Source organism: Hypanus sabinus, unplaced genomic scaffold (genome assembly GCF_030144855.1).
Source record: "Hypanus sabinus isolate sHypSab1 unplaced genomic scaffold, sHypSab1.hap1 scaffold_213, whole genome shotgun sequence".
Taxonomy (NCBI): domain Eukaryota; kingdom Metazoa; phylum Chordata; class Chondrichthyes; order Myliobatiformes; family Dasyatidae; genus Hypanus; species Hypanus sabinus.
Genome location: NW_026780235.1, coordinates 455,274 through 477,499, shown reverse-complemented (window position 1 = coordinate 477,499; position 22,226 = coordinate 455,274). Strand labels below are relative to the sequence as shown.

General features: G+C 48.3%; 2 protein-coding genes across 10 annotated transcripts in view; one reads left to right on the top strand and one right to left on the bottom strand.

The window, feature by feature from the left end:
- LOC132387716 (NACHT, LRR and PYD domains-containing protein 3-like) overlaps positions 1-22,226 on the top strand; it is a 97,840-nt gene that overhangs the window by 67,742 nt on the left and 7,872 nt on the right. The window lies entirely within an intron of this gene.
- Positions 1-22,226, bottom strand: part of LOC132387717 (uncharacterized) — a 74,809-nt gene that overhangs the window by 45,329 nt on the left and 7,254 nt on the right. For 2 of the 6 annotated variants that reach the window (XM_059960079.1, XM_059960077.1), the window contains exon 1: positions 10,861-11,258. In XM_059960079.1, coding sequence (XP_059816062.1) covers positions 10,861-11,235 — 375 coding nt within the window. In that variant the 5' untranslated portion in view covers positions 11,236-11,258. Of the gene's footprint in view, positions 1-2,928; positions 3,870-5,583; positions 7,243-10,860; positions 11,259-17,768; positions 18,109-22,226 lie in introns of those variants that run through there. The other 4 variants (XM_059960076.1, XM_059960078.1, XM_059960075.1 and 1 more) reach the window with 4 other exon arrangements.

Genomic DNA, 22,226 nt, shown 5'->3' with positions numbered 1-22,226 from the left:
CCCTCCTGTGGGATGTTTCTTCCCCATAACCCTTCCTGCTGTGGGATCAGTTTTCCCAGTCCCCCTTCCTCCTTTGGGATCTCCTTTCGCCATCCCCCTTCATCCTGTGGGATCCCTCTTCCCCCGCCCCCTTCCTCCTGTGGGATCCCTCTTCCCATCCCCCATCTCCCTGTGGGATCACTCTTCCCCTGCCCCCTTCCTCCTGTGGGATCTCTCTTTCCCATTCTCCTTCTGTAGGATCTCTCTTTCCCATTCTCCTTCTGCAGGATCTCTCTTTCCCATCCCCCTACCTCCAGTGGGATCTCTCTTCCCCATCTCCCTTCCTTCTGTGGGAATTCTCTTCCGGATCCCCTTCCTCCTGTGGTATCTCTCTTTCCCATCCCCCTACCTCCTGTTGGATCTCTCTTCCTGATTCTGCCTCTTCCTGTGGGATCACTCTTCCCCATCCATTTCCTCCAGCCGGAAATTTCTTCCCCGTCCCACTTACTCCTGAGGGATCTCTATTCCCCATCCATCTTCCTCCTGTGGGATCTCTCTTCCCCATTCCCCTGTCTCCAGTGGGATCTCTCTTTCCCATTCTCCTTCCTCTTGTGGGATCTCTCTTCCCCATCTCTCTTCCTTCTATGGGAATTGTCTTCCAGATCCCCTTCCTCCTGTGGTATCTCGTTCCCATCCCCCTACCTCCTGTTGGATCTCTCCTCCTGATTCTGCTTCCTACTGTGGGATCACTCTTCCCCATCCCCTTCTTCCAGCCGGAAATTTCATCCCATTCCCACTTACTCCTGTGGGATCTCTCTTCCCCATCCCCTTTCCACCTGTAGGACAACAGACAATAGGTGCAGAAGTAGACCATTCGGCCCTTCGAGCCTGCACCGCCATTTTGAGATCATGGCTGAGCAGCTACTTTCAATACCCGGTTCCTGCCTTGTCCCCGTATTCCTTGATTCCCCTACCCATAAGATACCTATCTAGCTCCTTCTTGAAAGCATCCAGAGAATTGGCCTCCACTACCTTCCGAGGCAGTGCATTCCAGACCCCCACAACTCTCTGGGAGAAGTTTTTCCTTAACTCTGTCCTAAATGACCTACCCCATCTTCTCAAACCATGCCCTCTGGTACTGGACTCTCCCAACATCAGGAAAATATTTCCTCCCTCTATCTTGTCCAATCCCTTAATAATCTTATATATTTCAATCAGATCCCCTCTCAATCTCCTTAATTCCAGTGTGTACAAGCCCAGTCTCTCAAACCTCTCTGCGTAAGACAGTCCAGACATCCCAGGAATTAACCTCGTGAATCTACGCTGCACTTCCTCTACAGCCAGGATGTCCTTCCTTAACCCTGGAGACCAAAACTGTACACAATACTCCAGGTGTGGTCTCACCAGGGCTCTGTACAAATGCAAAAGGATTTCCTTGCTCTTGTACTCAATTCCCTTTGTAATAAAGGCCAACATTCCATTAGCCTTCTTCACTGCCTGCTGCACTTGCTCATTCACCTTCAGTGACTGATGAACATGGACTCCTAGATTTTGTATTTCTCCCTTACCTAACTCTACACCGTTCAGATAATAATCTGCCTTCCTGTTCTTACTCCCAAAGTGGATAACCTCACACTTATTCACATTAAACGTCATCTGCCAAGTATCTGCCCACTCACCCAGCCTATCCAAGTCACCCTGAATTCTCCTAACATCCTCATCACATGTCACACTGCCATCCAGCTTACTATCATCAGCAAAGTTGCTGAAGTTATTCTCAATGCCTTCATCTAAATAGTTGATGTAAATTGTAAACAGCTGTGGTCCCAATACCGAGCCCTGTGGCACCCCACTAGTCACCACCTGCCATTCCGAGAAACACCCATTCACTGTTACCCTTTGCTTTCTATCTGCCAACTAGTTTTCTATCCATGTCAATGTCTTCCCCCCGATGCCCTGAGCTTTGATTTTACCCGCCAATCACCTATGTGGGACCTTATCAAATGCTTTCTGAAAATTGAGGTACACTACATCCACTGGATCTCACCCATCTAACTTCCTGGTTACATCCTCGAAAAACTCAAACAGATTAGTCAAGCATGATTTACCCTTGGTGAATCCATGCTGGCTCGGCCCAATCCTATCACTGCTATCTAGATATGCCACTATTTCATCCTTACTCATGGACTCTAGCATCTTCCCCACCACCGATGTCAGGCTGAAAGGTCGATAGTTCTCTGTTCACTCCCTCGCTCTTTTCTTAAAAAGTGGGATAACATTAGCCATTCTCCAATCCTCAGCAACTGATCCTGAATCTAAGTAACTTCGGAAAATGATTACCAATGCATCTGCAGTTTCCAGGGCCACCTCCTTTAGTACCCTAGGATGCAGACTATCTGGACCTGGGGATTTGTCAACCTTCAGTCCCATCAGTCTACTCATCACCGTTTCCATCCTAATGTCAATCTGTTTCATTTCCTCTGTTACCCTATGTCCTTGGCCCATCCATACATCTGGGAAATTGCTTCTGCCTTCCTTAGTGAAAACAGATCTAAAGTATTCATTAAATTCTTCTGCCATTTCTCTGTTTCCCATAACAATTTAACCAAATTCATTCTTCAAGGGCCCAACATTGTTCTTAACTATCTTCTTTCTCTTCACATACCTATGAAAGCTTTTGCTATCTTCCTTTATATTCCTGGCTAGCTTGCGTTCGTACCTAATTTTTCTCCCCGTATTGCCTTTTTAGTTAAGTTCTGTTGTTCCTGAAAAACTTCCCAATCATCTGTCCTCCCACTCACCTTAGCTCTGTCATACTTCCTTTTTTTTTAATGCTATGCAGTCTCAGACTTCCTTTGTCAACCACTGTGGCCCCTTTCCCCCCTTTGAATCCTTCCTTCTCTGGGGGATGAACTGATTTTGCACCTTGTGCATTATTCCCAAGAATACCTGCCATTGCTGTTCCATTGTCTTTTCTGCTGGGATATCCGTCCTGTGAACTTTGGCCAGCTCCTCCCTCATGGCTCCATAGTTTCCGCTGTTCAACTGCAACACTGACACCTCCGAGCTGCCCTTATCCTTCTCAAACTGCAGATAAAAACAGATCATGTTATGGTCACTACCTCCTAATGGCTCCTTTACTTCAAGATCGCTGATCAAATCGGGTTCATGACACAAGACTAAATCCAAAATAGCCTTGACCCTGGTCGGCTCTCGTACAAGCTGTTCCACGAATGCATCCCGTAGGCACTCTACAAACTCCCCATCCTGGGTCCAGCACCAACCTGTTTCTCCCAGTTCACCTGCATGTTGAAATACCCCATCCCCCTTCCTCCTGTGGGATCTCTCTTCCCCCTCCCCCCTCCTTCTATGGGATCTCCCTTCCCCATCGCCATCCTTTTGAGGGATCTCTCTTACCCATCTCCCTTCCTCCTGTGGGATCTCTCTTCCGGAACCCATTCCTCTTGTGGTATCTCTCTTTCCCATCCCCCTACCTACTGTGGGATCTCTCTTCCCCATCGAATTCCTCCTGCAGGAATTTTCTTCCCCATCCCCCTTCCTCCTGTGGGATCTCTCTTCCCCATCCTCTTTCCTCCTGTGGGATCTCACTTCCCCATCCCCCTTCCTTCAGTGGGATCCCCATCCCCCTTCACCATGTGGTATCTCTCTTACCCAGCCACATTCCTCCTTTGGGATCTCTCTTCCCATTTCTCCTTCCTCCTATGGGACCTCTTCCCCATCCCCCTTCCGCCTGTGGGATCTCTCTTTCCTGTCCTCCATCCACCTGTGGGATCTCTCTTCCTGATTCAGCTTCCCACTCCAGGATCTCTCTTCTATATGCAAATCGTGCTCTAGAACCTCTCTTCCCCATCCCCCTTCCTCCTGTGGGATCTCTCTACCCCATTCACCTTCCTCGTGTGGGATCTCTCTTCCCCATCCCCCTTCCACCTGTGGGATCTCTCTTCCACCTGTGTGATCTCTCTACCCCATTCACCTTCCTCGTGTGGGATCTCTCTTCCCTATCCCCATTCCTCCTGTGGGATCTCTCTTCCCCATCCCCCTTCCTCCTGTGGGATCTCTCTTCCACCTGTGTGATCTCTCTACCCCATTCACCTTCCTCGTGTGGGATCTCTCTTCCCTATCCCCATTCCTCCTGTGGGATCTCTTTTCCCCAGCCCCTTTACTTCTGTGGGATCTCTCTCCCACATTGTCCTTCCTCCTGAGGGATACCTCTTGCCCATCTCTTTTGTCCTGTGGGATCTCTTCCCCATCCCCTTCCTCCTGTGGAATCCTATTTCCCCATTCTCTTCCTCCTGTGCCATCTCTCTTCTCCATCCCCTTCCTCCTGTGGGATCCCACGTCCCCATTCTTTTCCCCCTGTGGGATCTCTCTTCCCCATCCCCCTTCACCATGAGGTATCTCTCTTGCCCAGCCATGTTCCTCATTTGGGATCTCTCTTCCCTTTTCTCCTTCCTCCTGTGGGATCTCTCCTTCCCATTCCCCTTCCTCCCGTAGGATCTCTCTTTCCTATCCCCATTCCTCATGTGGGATCTCTCTTCCTCATACCCCCAACTGCGGTGGGATCTAATTTCCCCATCCCACTTATTCCTCCGGGATCTCATTTCCTCATCCCCTCCCTCCTGTGGGATGTTTCTTCCACATACCCCTTCCTGCTGTGGAATCTCACCTCCATCCCCCTGTGGGATCTCTCTTCTCCCGCCCCTTTCTTCCTGTGGGATCTCTGTTTCCCATTCTCCTTCTGTAGGATCTCTCTTTCCCATCCCCCTACCTCCGGTGGGATCTCTCTTCCCCATCTCCCTTCCTTCTGTGGGAATTCTCTTCCGGATCCCCTTCCTCCTGTGGTATCTCTCTTTCCCATCACCCTAACTCCTGTTGGATCTCTCTTCCTGATTCTGCTTCCTACTGTGGGATCACTCTTCCTCATCCATTTCCTCCAGCCGGAAATTTCTTCCCCATCCCACTTACTCCTGAGGGATATCTCTTCCTGTGGGATTTCTCTTCCCCAGCACCCTTCCTCCTGTGGGACAATAGATGCAGAAGTAGACCATTCGGCCCTTCGAGCCTGCACCGCCATTTTGAGATCATGGCTGAGCATCTACTATCAATAGCCAGTTCCTGCCTTGTCCCCATATTTCTTGATTCCCCTACCCATAAGATACCTATCTAGCTCCTTTTTGAAAGCATCCAGAGAATTGGCCTCCACTGCCTTCCGAGGCAGTGCATTCCAGACCCCCACAACTCTCTGGGAGAAGTTTTTCCTTAACTCTGTCCTAAATGACCTACCCCTTATTCTCAAACAATGCCCTCTGATACTGGACTCTCCCAACATCAGGAACATATTTCCTCCCTCTCTCTTGTCCAATCCATTAATAATCTTATATGTTTCAATGAGATCCCCTCTCAATCTCCTTAATTCCAGTGTGTACAAGCCCAGTCTCTCTAAACTCTCTGCGTAAGACAGTCCAGTCATCCCAGGAATTAACCTCGTGAATCTATGCTGCACTTCCTCTACAGCCAGGATGTCCTTCCTTAACCCTGGAGACCCAGGTGTGGTCTCACCAGGGCTCTGTACAAATACAAGAGGATTTCCCTGCTCTTGTACTCAATTCCCTTTGTAATAAAGGCCAACATTCCAATAGCTTCTTCACTGCCTGCTGTACTTGCTCATTCACCTTCAGTGACTGATGAACATGGACTCCTAGATCTCTTTGTATTTCTCCCTTACCTAACTCTACACCGTTCAGATAATAATCTGCCTTCCTGTTCTTACTGTCAAAGTGGATATCCTCACACTTATTCACATTAAACGTCATCTGCCAAGTATCTGCCCACTCACCCAGCCTATCCAAGTCACCCTGAATTCTCCTAACATCCTCATCACATGTCACACTGCCACCCAGCTTAGTATCATAAGCAAAGTTGCTGATGTTATTCTCAATGCCTTCATCTAAATCATTGATGTAAATTATAAACAGCTGTGGTCCCAATACCGAGCCCTGTGGCACCCCACTAGTCACAACCTGCCATTCCGAGAAACACCCATTCACCGCTCCCCATTGCTTTCTATATGCCAACTAGTTTTCTATCCATGTCAATGTCTTCCCCCTAATGCCCTGAGCTTTGATTTTACCCACCAATCACCTATGTGGGACCTTATCAAATGCCTTCTGAAAATCGAGGAATACTCCATCCACTGGATCTCATCTGTCTAACTTCCTGGTTACATCCTCGAAAAACTCCAACAGATTAGTCAAGCATGATTTACCCTTGGTAAATCCATGCTGGCTCGGCCCAATCCTATCACTGCTATCTAGATATGCCACTATTTCATCCTTACTAATGGACTCTAGCATCTTCCCCACCACCGATATCAGGCTGACAGGTCGATAGTTCTCTGTTTACTCCCTCGCTCCTTTCTTAAAAAGTGGGATAACATCAGCCATTCTCCAATCCTCAGGAACGGATACTGAATCTAAGGAACATTGGAAAATGATTACCAATGCATCCACAGTTTCCAGGGCCACCTCCTTTAGTACCCTAAGATACAAACCATCTGGACCTGGGGATTTGTCAGCTTTCAGTCCCATCAGTCTATTCATCACTGTTTCCTTCCAAATGTCAATTTGTTTCATTTCCTCTGTTACCCTATGTCCTTGGCCCATCCATACATCTGGGAGATTGCTTGTGTCTTCCTTAGTGAAAACAGATCTAAAGTACTCATTAAATTCTTCTGCCATTTCTCTGTTTCCCATAACAATTTCACCCAATTCATTCTTCAAGGGCCCAACATTGTTCTTAACTGTCTTCTTTCTCTTCACATAGGTAAAAAAGCTTTTGCTTTCTTCCTTTATATTCCTGGTTAGCTTGCATTCGTACCTCATTTTTTCTCCCCGTATTGCCTTTTTAGTTAAGTTCTGTTGTTCCTTAAAAACTTCCGAATCATCTGTCCTCCCACTCACCTTAGCTCTGTCATACTTCCTTTTTTTAATGCTATGCAATCTCAGACTTCCTTTGTCAACCACTGTGGCCCCTTTCCCCCCTTTTAATCCTTCCTTCTCTGGGGATGAACTGATTTTGCACCTTGTATATTATTCCCAAGAATACCTGCCTTTGCTGTTCCACTGTCTTTTCTGCTAGGCTATCCGTCCAGTCAACTTTGGCCAGATCCTCCCTCATGGCTCCATAGTTTCCCCTGTTCAACTGCAACACTGACACCTCCGAGCTGCCCTTATCCTTCTCAAACTGCAGATAAAAACAGATCATGTTATGGTCACTACCTCCTAATGGCTCCTTTACTTCAAGATTGCTGATCAAATCCTGTTCATTACTCAAGACTAAATCCAGAATAGCCTTGTCCCTGGTCGGCTCTCGTACAAGCTGTTCCACGAATGCATCCGGTAGGCACTCTACAAACTCCCTATCCTGGGTCCAGCACCAATCTGTTTCTCCCAGTTCACCTGCATGTTGAAATTCCCCATCCATTTCCTCCTGTGGGATCTCACCTTCCCATTCCCTTCCTCCTGTTGGATCTCTCTTCCCCATCGCCTTCCTCCTGTGGTATCTCTCTTCCCCAACTCCTTCCTCCTGTCTGATCTCTCTTCCCCATCCCCTTCCTCCTGTGGGATCTCTCTTCTGGATCCCATTCCTCCTGTGGTATCTCTCTTTAACATCCCCCTACCTACTGTGGGATCTCTCTTCCCCATCGAATTCCTCCTGCAGGAAATTTCTTCCCCATCCGCCTTCCTCCTGTGGGATCTCTCTTCTCCATCCCCTTTCGTCCTGTCGGATCTCACTTGCCCATCCCCTTTCTTCTTGTGGGATCTCACTTCCCCATCCCCCTTCCTTCAGTGGGATTTCTCTTCCCCATCCCCTTCCTGCTGTGGGATCCCTCTGCCCCATTCCTCCTGTGGGATCTCTCTTCCCCATCCCCCTTCACCATGTGGTATCTCTCTTCCACATTGTCCTTCCTCCTGTGGGATAACTCTTGCCCATCTCTTTCGTCCTGTGGGATCTCTTCCCCATCCCCTTCCTCCTGTGGGATCCCACTTCCGGATCCCATTCCTCCTGTGGTATCTCTCTTTAACATCCCCCTACCTACTGTAGGAACTCTCTTCCCCATCGAATTCCTCCTGCAGGAAATTTCTTCCCCATCCGCCTTCCTCCTGTGGTATCTCTCTTCCCCATCCCCTTTCCTCCTGTGGGATCTCACTTGCCCATCCCCTTTCGTCCTGTGGGATCTCTTCCCCATTCCCTTCCTCCTGTGGGATCTCTCTTCCCTATCCCCATTCCTCCCGTGGGATCTCCTTTCCCCAGCCCCTTTACTTCTGTGGGATCTCTCTTCCACATTGTCCTTCCTCCTGTGGGATCTCTCTTCCCCATCCCCCTTCCTCCTGTGGGATCTCTCTTCCCCCGCCCACTTCCTCCTGCGGGATCTCTCTTACTCATTCTCCTTCTGTAGGATCTCTCTTTCCCAACCCCCTACCCCCTGTGGGATCTCTCTTCCCCATCTCCCTTCCTTCTGTGGGAATTCCCTTCCGGATCCCCTTCCTCCTGTGGTACCTCTCTTTCCCATCTCCCTACCTCCTGTTGGATCTCTTCCTGATTCTGCTTCCTACTGTGGGATCACTATTCCTCATCCATTTCCTCCAGCCAGAAATTTCTTCCCCATCCCACTTACTCCTGAGGGATCTCTCTTCCCCATCCATCATCCTCATGTGAGATTTCTCTGCTCCAGCACCCTTCATCCTGTGGGACAACAGACAATAGGTGCAGAAGTAGACCATTCGGCCCTGCGAACCTGCACTGCCATTTTGAGATCATGGCTGAGCATCTACTGTCAATACCCGGTTCCTGCCTTGTCCTCATATTTCTTGATTCCCCTACCCATAAGATACCTATCTAGCTCCTTCTTGAAAGCATCCAGAGAATTGGCCTCCACTACCATCCGAGGCAGTGCATTCCAGACCCCCACAACTCTCTGGGAGGAGTTTTTCCTTAACTCTGTCCTAAATGACCTACCCCTTATTCTCAAACAATGCCCTCCGATACTGGACTCTCCCTACATCAGGAACATATTTCCACCCTCTCTCTTGTCCAATCCCTTAATAATCTTATATGTTTCAATCAGATCCCCTCTCAATCTCCTTAATTCCAGTGTGTACAAGCCCAGTCTCTCTAATCTCTCTACGTAAGACAGTCCAGACATCCCAGAAATTAACCGTGTGAAACTACGCTGCACTTCCTCTACAGCCAGGATGTCCTTCCTTAATCCTGGAGACCAAAACTGTACACAATACTCCAGATGTGGCCTCATCAGGGCTCTGTACAAATGCAAGAGGATTTCCCTGCTCTTGTACTCAATTCCCTTTGTAATAAAGGCCAACATTCCATTAGCCTTCTTCACTGCCTGCTGTACTTGCTCATTCACCTTCAGTGACTGATGAACATGAACTCATAGATCTCTTTGTATTTCTCCCTAACCTAACTCTACACCGTTCAGATAATAATCTGCCTTCCTGTTCTTACTCCCAAAGTGGATAACCTCACACGTATTCACATTAAACGTCATCTGCCAAGTATCTGCCCACTCACCCAGCCTATCCAAGTCACCCTGAATTCTCCTAACATCCTCATCACATGTCACACTGCCACCCAGCTTAGTATCATAAGCAAATTTGCTGAAGTTATTCTCAATGCCTTCATCTAAATCATTGACGTAAATTGTAAACAGCTGTGGTCCCAATACCGAGCCCTGTGGCACCCCACTAGTCACCACCTGCCATTCTGAGAAACACCCATTCACTGCTACCCTTTGCTTTCTATCTGCCAACCAGTTTTCTATCCATGTCAATGTCTTCCCCCCGATGCCCTGAGCTTTGATTTTACCCACCAATCACCTATGTGGGACCTTATCAAATGCCTTCTGAAAATCGAGGGACACTACATCCACTGGATCTCATCCGTCTAACTTCCTGGTTACATCCTCGAAAAACTCAAGCAGATTAGTCAAGCATGATTTACCCTTGGTGAATCCATGCTGGCTCGGCCCAATCCTATCACTGCTATCTAGATATGCCACTATTTCATCCTTACTAATGGACTCTAGCATCTTCCCCACCACCGATGTCAGGCTGAAAGGTCGATAGTTCTCTGTTTACTCCCTCGCTCTTTTCTTAAAAAGTGGGATAACATTAGCCATTCTCCAATCCTCAGCAACTGATCCTGAATCTAAGGAACTTTGGAAAATGATTACCAATGCATCTGCAGTTTCCAGAGCCACCTCCTTTAGTACCCTAGGATGCAGACCATCTGGACCTGGGGATTTGTCAGCCTTCAGTCCCATCAGTCTACTCATCACCGTTTCCTTCCTAATGTCAATCTGTTTCATTTCCTCTATTACCCTATGTCCTTGGCCCATCCATACATCTGGGAAATTGCTTCTGCCTTCCTTAGTGAAAACAGATCTAAAGTATTCATTAAATTCTTCTGCCATTTCTCTGTTTCCCATAACAATTTAACCAAATTCATTCTTCAAGGGCCCAACATTGTTCTTAACTATCTTCTTTCTCTTCACATACCTATGAAAGCTTTTGCTATCTTCCTTTATATTCCTGGCTAGCTTGCGTTCGTACCTAATTTTTCTCCCCGTATTGCCTTTTTAGTTAAGTTCTGTTGTTCCTTAAAAACTTCCCAATCATCTGTCCTCCCACTCACCTTAGCTCTGTCATACTTCCTTTTTTTTAATGCTATGCAGTCTCAGACTTCCTTTGTCAACCACTGTGGCCCCTTTCCCCCCTTTGAATCCTTCCTTCACTGGGGGATGAACTGATTTTGCACCTTGTGCATTATTCCCAAGAATACCTGCCATTGCTGTTCCACTGACTTTTCTGCTGGGATATCCGTCCAGTCAACTTTGGCCAGCTCCTCCCTCATGGCTTCATAGTTACCCCTGTTCAACTGCAACACTGACACCTCCGAGCTGCCCTTATCCTTCTCAAACTGCAGATAAAAACAGATCATGTTATGGTCACTACCTCCCAATGGCTCCTTTACTTCAAGATCGCTGATCAAATCGGGTTCATTACACAAGACTAAATCCAGAGTAGCCTTGTCCCTGGTCGGCTCTCGTACAAGCTGTTCCAAGAATGCATCCCGTAGGCACTCTACAAACTCCCCATCCTGGGGTACAGCACCAAACTGTTTCTCCCAGTTCACCTGCATGTTGAAATTCCCCATCCCCCTTCCTCCTGTGGGATCTCTCTTCCCCAGCCCCCTTCCTCCTGAGGGATCTCTCTTCCCCATCCTCCATCCTCCTGTGTGATCTCTTTTCCCCATCCCCCTCCCTCCTGTAGGATCTGTTTTCCCCATCCCCCTTCCTCTGTGGGATCTCTCTTCCCCAGGCCCCATCCTCCTGTGGGATCTCTTTTCCCCACCCCCCATCCTCCTGTGGGATCTCTTTTCCCCATCCCCCATCCTCCTGTGGGATCTCTCTTCCCCAATCCCCCGTCCTGTTGGATCTCTGTTCCCCATCCCCCATCCTCCTGTGGGATCTCTACTCCCCATCTCTCTTCCTCCTGCGGGATCTCTTTTCTCCATCCGCCTTGCGCCTATGGGAACTCTCTTTCTCATTCCCCTTCCTCCCGTAGGATCTCTCTTCCCCATCCCCCATCCTGCAGTGAGATCTCTCTTCCCCAGCCCGCTTCCTCCTGAGGGATCTCATTTTCCCATTCTCTTTCCTCCTGTGGTATCTCTCTTTCCCATCTCCCTACCTCCTGTTCGATCTCTCTTCCTGGTTCTGCTTCCTACAGTGGGATCACTCTTCCCCATCCACTTCCTCCAGCCAGAAATTTCTTCCCCATCCCCCTTCCTCCTCTGGGATCTCTCTTCCAACATCCCCCATCCTCCTGTGGGACCTCTGTTCCCCAACCCCCTTCCTCCTGTGGGACAATAGACAATAGGTGCAGAAGTAGATCATTCGGCTCTTCGAGCCTGCACTGCCATTTTGAGATCGTGGCAGATCATCTACTATCAATACCCGGTTCCTGCCTTGTCCCGATATCACTTGATTCACCTATCCATAAGTTACCTATCTAGCTCCTTCTTGAAAGCATCCATAAATTGGCCTCCACTACCTTCCGAGGCAGTGCATTCCAGACCCCCACAACTCTCTGGGAGAAACCTTTCCTTATCTCTGTCCGAAATGACCTACCTCTTATTCTCAAACCATGCCCTCTGGTACTGGACTCTCCCAGCACCTGGAACATATTTCCTGCCTTTATCTTGTCCAATCCCATCATAATCTTATATGTTTCAATCAGATCCCCTCTCAAGCTCCTTAATTCCAGTGTGTACAAGCCCAGTCTCTCTAATCTCTCTGCGTAAGACAGTCCGGACATCCCAGGAATTAACCTCGTGAATCTACGCTGCACTTCCTCTACAGCCAGGATGTCCTTCCTTAATCCTGGAGACCAAAACTGTCCACAATACTCCAGGTGTGGCCTCATCAAGGCTCTGTACAAATGCAAAAGGATTTCCTTGCTCTTGTACTCAATTCCCTTTGTAATAAAGGCCAACATTCCATTAGCCTTCTTCACTGCCTGCTGTACTTGCTCATTCACCTTCAGTGACTGATGAACATGGACTCCTAGATTTAGTATTTCTCCCTTACCTAACTCTACGCCGTTCAGATAATAATCTGCCTTCCTGTTCTTTCTCCCAAAGTGGATAACCTCACACTTATTCACATTAAACGCCATCTGCCAAGTATCTGCCCACTCACCCAGCCTATCCAAGTCACCCTGAATTCTCCTAACATCCTCATCACATGTCACACTGCCACCCAGCTTAGTATCATCAGCAAATTTGCTGTTATTCTCAATGCCTTCATCCAAATCGTTGATGTAAATTGTAAACAGCTGTGGTCCCAATACCGAGCCCTGTGGCACCCCACTAGTCACCACCTGCCATTCCGAGAAACACCCATTCACTGCTCCCCATTGCTTTCTATCTGCCAACTAGTTTTCTATCCATGTCAATGTCTTCCCCCTAATGCCCTGAGCTTTGATTTTACCCACCAATTACCTATGTGGGACCTTATCAAATGCCTTCTGAAAATCGAGGTACACTGCATCCACTGGATCTCACCCATCTAACTTCCTGGTTACATCCTCGAAAAACTCAAACAGATTAGTCAAGCATGATTTACCCTTGGTAAATCCATGCTGGCTCGGCCCAATCCTATCACTGCTATCTAGATATGCCACTATTTCATCCTTAATAATGGACTCTAGCATCTTCCCCACCACCGATATCAAGCTGACTGGTCGATAGATCTCTGTTTTCTCCCTCCCTCCTTTCTTAAAATGCGGGATAACATTAGCCATTCTCCAATTCTCAGCAACGGATCCTGAATCTAAGGAACTTTGGAAAATGATTACCAATGCATCTGCAATTTCCAGGGCCACCTCCTTTAGTACCCTAGGATGCAGACTATCTGGACCTGGGGATTTGTCAGCCTTCGGTCCCATCAGTCTTCTCATCACTGTTTCCTTCCGAATGTCAATCTGTTTCATTTCCTCTGTTACCCTATGTCCTTGGCCCATCCATACATCTGGGAGATTGCTTGTGTCTTCCTTAGTGAAAACAGATCTAAAGTACTCATTAAATTCTTCTGCAATTTCTCTCTTCCCCATAATAATATGGTCACTACTTCATAATGGCTCCCTAACTTCAACATCGCTTATCAAATCCTGTTCATTACACAAGCCTAAATCCAGAATAGCCTTGTCCCTGGTCGGCTCTCGTACAAGCTGTTCCAAGAATGCATCCCGTAGGCACTCTGCAAACACCCTATCCTGGGGTCCAGCACCAAACTGTTTCTCCCAATTCACCCTCAAGTTGAAATTCTACATCCCCCTTCTTCCTGTGGGATCTCTCATCCCCAGCCCCCTTCCTCCTAAGGGATCTCTCTTCTTCATCCCCTTCCTCCTGTTGGATCTCTCTTCCCCATACTCGTTCCTAATATGTGATATCTCTTCCCCATTGCCTTCCTCCTATGGGACCTCTTCCCCATCCCCCTTCCTCCTGTGAGATCTCCCTTCCCCATCCGCCTGTGGGATCTCTCATTCCCATTCCCATTGCTCCCGCAGGATCTCTCTTTCCTATCCCCCCCCTCCTGTGGAATGTTTCTTCCGCATCACCTTCCAACTGTGGGATCTGTCTTCCCCTTCCTCCTCTGGGATCTCTTTTCCGCATCCCCCATCCACATGTCGGATCTCTGTTCCCAATTCTTCCTTTTTCTGTCGGATCTCTCTTCCCCATCCCCGTTCCTCCTGTGGGACCTCTCTTCCCCATTCTCCTTCCTCCTGTGGGATCTCTCTTCCCCAACGCCTTCATCCTATGGGACCTCTTTTCTATATGCGCTTCCTGCTCTGGGACCTCTCTTCCCCATCCCTCTTCCTCCTGTGGTATCTCTCTTTCCCATCCGCCTTCCTCCTGTGGGATCTCTTTTCCCCAACCCCAACCTCCTGTGGGATCTCTTTTCCCCATCCCCCATCCTCCTGTGGGATCTCTCTTCCCCATCCACCTTCCTCCTGTGGGATCTCTTTTCCCCATCCCCCATCCTCCTGTGGGATCTCTTTTCCCCACCCCCCATCCTCCTGTGGGATCTCTTTTACCCATCCCCCATCCTCCTGTGGGATCTCTCTTCCCCAATCCCCCGTCCTGTTGGATTTCTGTTCCCCATCCCCCATCCTCCTGTGGGATCTCTACTCCCCATCTCTCTTCCTCCTGCGGGATCTCTCTTCTCAATCCGCCTTGCTCCTATGGGAACTCTCTTTCTCATTCCCCTTCCTCCCGTAGGATCTCTCTTCCCCATCCCCCATCCCGCAGTGAGATCTTTCCCCAGCCCGCTTCCTCCTGAGGGATCTCTCTTCTACATCCCCGTCCTTCTGTTGGATCTCTCTTCCCCATTCTCCTTCCTAATATGTGATCTCTCTTCCCCATTGCCTTCCTCCTATGGGACCTCTTCCCCATCCCCCTTCCTCCTGTGAGATCTCCCTTCCCCATCCGCCTTCCTCCTGTGGGATCTCTCCTTCCCATTCCCATTCCTCCCGCAGGATCTCTCTGTCCTGTCCCCCTCCCTCCTGTGGGATCTGTCTTCCCAGTACCCCTTCCTCCTCTGGGATCTCTTTTCCGCATCCCACATCCACATGTCGGATCTCTGTTCCCAATTCTCCTTCTTTCTGTCGGATCTCACTTCCCCATCCCCGTTCCTCCCGTGGGATATCTCTTCCCCATTCCCCTGTGGGATCTCTCTTCCCCCGCCCACTTCCTCCTGTGGGATCTCTCTTACCCATTCTCCTTCTGTAGGATCTCTCTTTCCCAACCCCCTACCCCCTGTGGGATCTCTCTTCCCCATCTCCCTTCCTTCTGTGGGAATTCTCTTCCGGATCCCCTTCCTCCTGTGGTTTCTCTCTTTCCCATCTCCCTACCTCCTGTTGGATCTCTCTTCCTGATTCTGCTTCCTACTGTGGGATCACTCTTCCTCATCCATTTCCTCCAGCCAGAAATTTCTTCCCCATCCCACTTACTCCTGAGGGATCTCTCTTCCCCATCCATCATCCTCATGTGGGATTTCTCTGTTCCAGCACCCTTCATCCTGTGGGACAATAGATGCTGAAGTAGACCATTCGGCCCTGCGAACCTGCACCGCCATTTTGAGATCATGGCTGAGCATCTACTGTCAATACCCGGTTCCTGCCTTGTCCTCATATTTCTTGATTCCCCTACCCATAAGATACTTATCTAGCTCCTTCTTGAAAGCATCCAGAGAATTGGCCTCCACTACCATCCGAGGCAGTGCATTCCAGACCCCCACAACTCTCTGGGAGGAGTTTTTCCTTAACTCTGTCCTAAATGACCAACCCCTTATTCTCAAACAATGCCCTCCGATACTGGACTCTCCCAACATCAGGAGCATATTTCCTCCCTCTCTCTTGTCCAATCCCTTAATAATCTTATATGTTTCAATGAGATCCCCTCTCAATCTCCTTAATTCCAGTGTGTACAAGCCCAGTCTCTCTAATCTCTCTGCGTAAGACAGTCCAGACATCCCAGAAATTAACCTTGTGAATCTACGCTGCACTTCCTCTGCAGCCAGGATGTCCTTCCTTAATCCTGGAGACCAAAACTGTACACAATACTCCAGATGTGGCCTCATCAGGGCTCTGTACAAATGCAAGAGGATTTCCTTGCTCTTGTACTCAATTCCCTTTGTAATAAAGGCCAACATTCCATTAGCCTTCTTCACTGCCTGTTGCACTTGTTCATTCACCTTCAGTGACTGATGAACATGGACTCATAGATCTCTTTGTATTTCTCCCTAACCTAACTCTACACCGTTCAGATAATAATCTGCCTTCCTGTTCTTACTCCCAAAGTGGATAACCTCACACGTATTCACATTAAACGTCATCTGCCAAGTATCTGCCCACTCACCCAGCCTATCCAAGTCACCCTGAATTCTCCTAACATCCTCATCACATGTCACACTGCCACCCAGCTTAGTATCATAAGCAAATTTGCTGAAGTTATTCTCAATGCCTTCATCCAAATCGTTGATGTAAATTGTAAACAGCTGTGGTCCCAATACCGAGCCCTGTGGCACCCCACTAGTCACCACCTGCCATTCTGAGAAACACCCATTCACCGCTCCCCTTTGCTTTCTATATGCCAACTAGTTTTCTATCCATGTCAATATCTTCCCCCCGATGCCCTGAGCTTTGATTTTACCCACCAATCTCCTATGTGGGACCTTATCAAATGCCTTCTGAAAATCGAGGTACACTACATCCACTGGATCTCATCCGTCTAACTTCCTGGTTACATCCTCGAAAAACTCCAACAGATTAGTCAAGCATGATTTACCCTTGGTGAATCCATGCTGGCTCGGCCCAATCCTATCACTGCTATCTGGATATGCCACTATTTCATCCTTACTAATGGACTCTAGCATCTTCCCCACCACCGATGTCAGGCTGAAAGGTCGATAGTTCTCTGTTTACTCCCTCGCTCTTTTCTTAAAAAGTGGGATAACATTAGCCATTCTCCAATCCTCAGCAACGGATCCTGAATCTAAGGAACTTTGGAAAATGATTACCAATGCATCTGCAGTTTCCAGAGCCACCTCCTTTAGTACCCTAGGATGCAGACCATCTGGACCTGGGGATTTGTCAACCTTCAGTCCCATCAGTCTACTCATCACCGTTTCCATCCTAATGTCAATCTGTTTCATTTCCTCTATTACCCTATGTCCTTGGCCCATCCATACATCTGGGAGATTGCTTGTGTCTTCCTTAGTGAAAACAGATCTAAAGTACTCATTAAATTCTTCTGCCATTTCTCTGTTTCCCATAACAATTTCACCCAATTCATTCTTCAAGGGCCCAACATTGTTCTTAACTGTCTTCTTTCTCTTCACATAGGTAAAAAAGCTTTTGCTTTCTTCCTTTATATTCCTGGTTAGCTTGCATTCGTACCTCATTTTTTCTCCCCGTATTGCCTTTTTAGTTAAGTTCTGTTGTTCCTTAAAAACTTCCCAATCATCTGTCCTCCCACTCACCTTAGCTCTGTCATACTTCCTTTTTTTTTAATGCTATGCAGTCTCAGACTTCCTTTGTCAACCACTGTGGCCCCTTTCCCCCCTTTGAATCCTTCCTTCTCCGGGGGATGAACTGATTTTGCACCTTGTGCATTATTCCCAAGAATACCTGCCATTGCTGTTCCACTGTCTTTTCTGCTGGGATATCCGTCCTGTGAACTTTGGCCAGCTCCTCCCTCATGGCTCCATAGTTTCCCCTGTTCAACTGCAACACTGACACCTCCGAGCTGCCCTTATCCTTCTCAAACTGCAGATAAAAACAGATCATGTTATGGTCACTACCTCCTAATGGCTCCTTTACTTCAAGATCGCTGATCAAATCCTGTTTATTACACAAGACTAAATCCAGAGTAGCCTTGTCCCTGGTCGGCTCTCGTACAAGCTGTTCCAAGAATGCAACCCGTACGTACACTACAAACTCCCTATCCTGGGGTCCAGCACCAAACTGTTTCTCCCAGTTCAACTGCATGTTGAAATTCCCCGTCCCCCTTCCTCCTGTGGGATCTCTCTTCCCCAGCCCCCTTCCTCCTGAGGGATCTCTCTTCCCCATCCCCCATCCTCCTGTGGGATCTCTTTCCCCATCCCCCTCCCTCCTGTAGGATCTATTTTCCCCATCCCCCTTCCTCTGTGGGATCTCTCTTCCCCAGCCCCCTTCCTCCTGTGGGATCTCATTTTCCCATTCTCTTTCCTCCTGTAGGATCATCCCTTTCCCATCCCCCTACCTCTAGTGGGATCTCTCTTTCTCATTCTCCTTCCTCTTTTGGGATCTCTCTTCCCCATCTCCCTTCCTTCTGTGGGAATTCTCTTCCGGATCCCCTTCCTCCTGTGGTATCTCTCTTTCCCATCTCCCTACCTCCTGTTCGATCTCTCTTCCTGGTTCTGCTTCCTACAGTGGGATCACTCTTCCCCATCCCCTTCCTCCAGCCAGAAATTTCTTCCCCATCCCCCTTCCTCCTCTGGGATCTCTCTTCCAACATCCCCCATCCTCCTGTGGGATCTCTGTTCCCCATCCCCCTCCCTCCTGTGGGACAATAGACAATAGGTGCAGAAGTAGATCATTCGGCTCTTCGAGCCTGCACTGCCATTTTGAGATCATGGCAGATCATCTACTATCAATAGCCGGTTCCTGCCTTGTCCCGATATCACTTGATTCACCTATCCATAAGTTACCTATCTAGCTCCTTCTTGAAAGCATCCAGAGAATTGGCCTCCACTACCTTCCGAGGCAGTGCATTCCAGACCCCCACAACTCTCTGGGAGAAACCTTTCCTTATCTCTGTCCGAAATGACCTACCTCTTATTCTCAAACCATGCCCTCTGATACTGGACTCTCCCAGCACCTGGAACATATTTCCTGCCTTTATCTTGTCCAATCCCATCATAATCTTATATGTTTCAATCAGATCCCCTCTCAATCTCCTTAATTCCAGTGTGTACAAGCCCAGTCTCTCTAATCTCTCTGCGTAAGACAGTCCGGACATCCCAGGAATTAACCTCGTGAATCTACGCTGCACTTCCTCTACAGCCAGGATGTCCTTCCTTAATCCTGGAGACCAAAACTGTCCACAATACTCCAGGTGTGGCCTCATCAAGGCTCTGTACAAATGCAAAAGGATTTCCTTGCTCTTGTACTCAATTCCCTTTGTAATAAAGGCCAACATTCCATTAGCCTTCTTCACTGCCTGCTGTACTTGCTCATTCACCTTCAGTGACTGATGAACATGGACTCCTAGATTTAGTATTTCTCCCTTACCTAACTCTACGCCGTTCAGATAATAATCTGCCTTCCTGTTCTTTCTCCCAAAGTGGATAACCTCACACTTATTCACATTAAACGCCATCTGCCAAGTATCTGCCCACTCACCCAGCCTATCCAAGTCACCCTGAATTCTCCTAACATCCTCATCACATGTCACACTGCCACCCAGCTTAGTATCATCAGCAAAGTTGCTGAAGTTATTCTCAATGCCTTCATCCAAATCGTTGATGTAAATTGTAAACAGCTGTGGTCCCAATACCGAGCCCTGTGGCACCCCACTAGTCACCACCTGCCATTCCGAGAAACACCCATTCACCGCTCCCCATTGCTTTCTATCTGCCAACTAGTTTTCTATCCATGTCAATGTCTTCCCCCTAATGCCCTGAGCTTTGATTTTACCCACCAATTACCTATGTGGGACCTTATCAAATGCCTTCTGAAAATCGAGGTACACTGCATCCACTGGATCTCACCCATCTAACTTCCTGGTTACATCCTCGAAAAACTCAAACAGATTAGTCAAGCATGATTTACCCTTGGTAAATCCATGCTGGCTCGGCCCAATCCTATCACTGCTATCTAGATATGCCACTATTTCATCCTTAATAATGGACTCTAGCATCTTCCCCACCACCGATATCAAGCTGACTGGTCGATAGATCTCTGTTTTCTCCCTCCCTCCTTTCTTAAAATGCGGGATAACATTAGCCATTCTCCAATCCTCAGCAACGGATCCTGAATCTAAGGAACTTTGGAAAATGATTACCAATGCATCTGCAATTTCCAGGGCCACCTCCTTTAGTACCCTAGGATGCAGACTATCTGGACCTGGGGATTTGTCAGCCTTCGGTCCCATCAGTCTTCTCATCACTGTTTCCTTCCGAATGTCAATCTGTTTCATTTCCTCTGTTACCCTATGTCCTTGGCCCATCCATACATCTGGGAGATTGCTTGTGTCTTCCTTAGTGAAAACAGATCTAAAGTACTCATTAAATTCTTCTGCAATTTCTCTCTTCCCCATAATAATATGGTCACTACTTCATAATGGCTCCCTAACTTCAACATCGCTTATCAAATCCTGTTCATTACACAAGCCTAAATCCAGAATAGCCTTGTCCCTGGTCGGCTCTCGTACAAGCTGTTCCAAGAATGCATCCCGTAGGCACTCTGCAAACACCCTATCCTGGGGTCCAGCACCAAACTGTTTCTCCCAATTCACCCTCAAGTTGAAATTCTACATCCCCCTTCTTCCTGTGGGATCTCTCATCCCCAGCCCCCTTCCTCCTAAGGGATCTCTCTTCTTCATCCCCTTCCTCCTGTTGGATCTCTCTTCCCCATACTCGTTCCTAATATGTGATATCTCTTCCCCATTGCCTTCCTCCTATGGGACCTCTTCCCCATCCCCCTTCCTCCTGTGAGATCTCCCTTCCCCATCCGCCTGTGGGATCTCTCATTCCCATTCCCATTGCTCCCGCAGGATCTCTCTTTCCTATCCCCCCCATCCTGTGGAATGTTTCTTCCGCATCACCTTCCAACTGTGGGATCTGTCTTCCCCTTCCTCCTCTGGGATCTCTTTTCCGCATCCCCCATCCACATGTCGGATCTCTGTTCCCAATTCTTCCTTTTTCTGTCGGATCTCTCTTCCCCATCCCCGTTCCTCCTGTGGGACCTCTCTTCCCCATTCTCCTTCCTCCTGTGGGATCTCTCTTCCCCAACGCCTTCATCCTATGGGACCTCTTTTCTATATGCGCTTCCTGCTCTGGGACCTCTCTTCCCCATCCCTCTTCCTCCTGTGGTATCTCTCTTTCCCATCCGCCTTCCTCCTGTGGGATCTCTTTTCCCCAACCCCAACCTCCTGTGGGATCTCTTTTCCCCATCCCCCATCCTCCTGTGGGATCTCTCTTCCCCATCCACCTTCCTCCTGTGGGATCTCTTTTCCCCATCCCCCATCCTCCTGTGGGATCTCTTTTCCCCACCCCCCATCCTCCTGTGGGATCTCTTTTACCCATCCCCCATCCTCCTGTGGGATCTCTCTTCCCCATCCCCTTTCCACCTGTAGGACAACAGACAATAGGTGCAGAAGTAGACCATTCGGCCCTTCGAGCCTGCACTGCCATTTTGAGATCATGGCAGATCATCTACTATCAATAGCCGGTTCCTGCCTTGTCCCGATATCACTTGATTCACCTATCCATAAGTTACCTATCTAGCTCCTTCTTGAAAGCATCCAGAGAATTGGCCTCCACTACCTTCCGAGGCAGTGCATTCCAGACCCTCATAACTCTCTGGGAGAAATCTTTCCTTATCTCTGTCCTAAATGACCTACCCCTTATTCTCAAACCATGCCCTCCGATACTGGACTCTCCCAGCACCTGGAACATATTTCCTGCCTCTCTCTTGTCCAATCCCATCATAATCTTATATGTTTCAATCAGATCCCCTCTCAATCTCCTTAATTCCAGTGTGTACAAGCCCAGTCTCTCTAATCTCTCTGCGTAAGACAGTCCGGACATCCCAGGAATTAACCTCATGAATCTACGCTGCACTTCCTCTACAGCCAGGATGTCCTTCCTTAACCCTGGAGACCAAAACTGTACACAATACTCCAGATGTGGCCTCATCAGGGCTCTGTACAAATGCAAAAGGATTTCCTTGCTCTTGTACTCAATTCCCTTTGTAATAAAGGCCAACATTCCATTAGCCTTCTTCACTGCCTGCTGTACTTGTTCATTCACCTTCAGTGATTGATGAACATGGACTCCTAGATTTAGTATTTCTCCCTTACCTAACTCTACACCGTTCAGATAA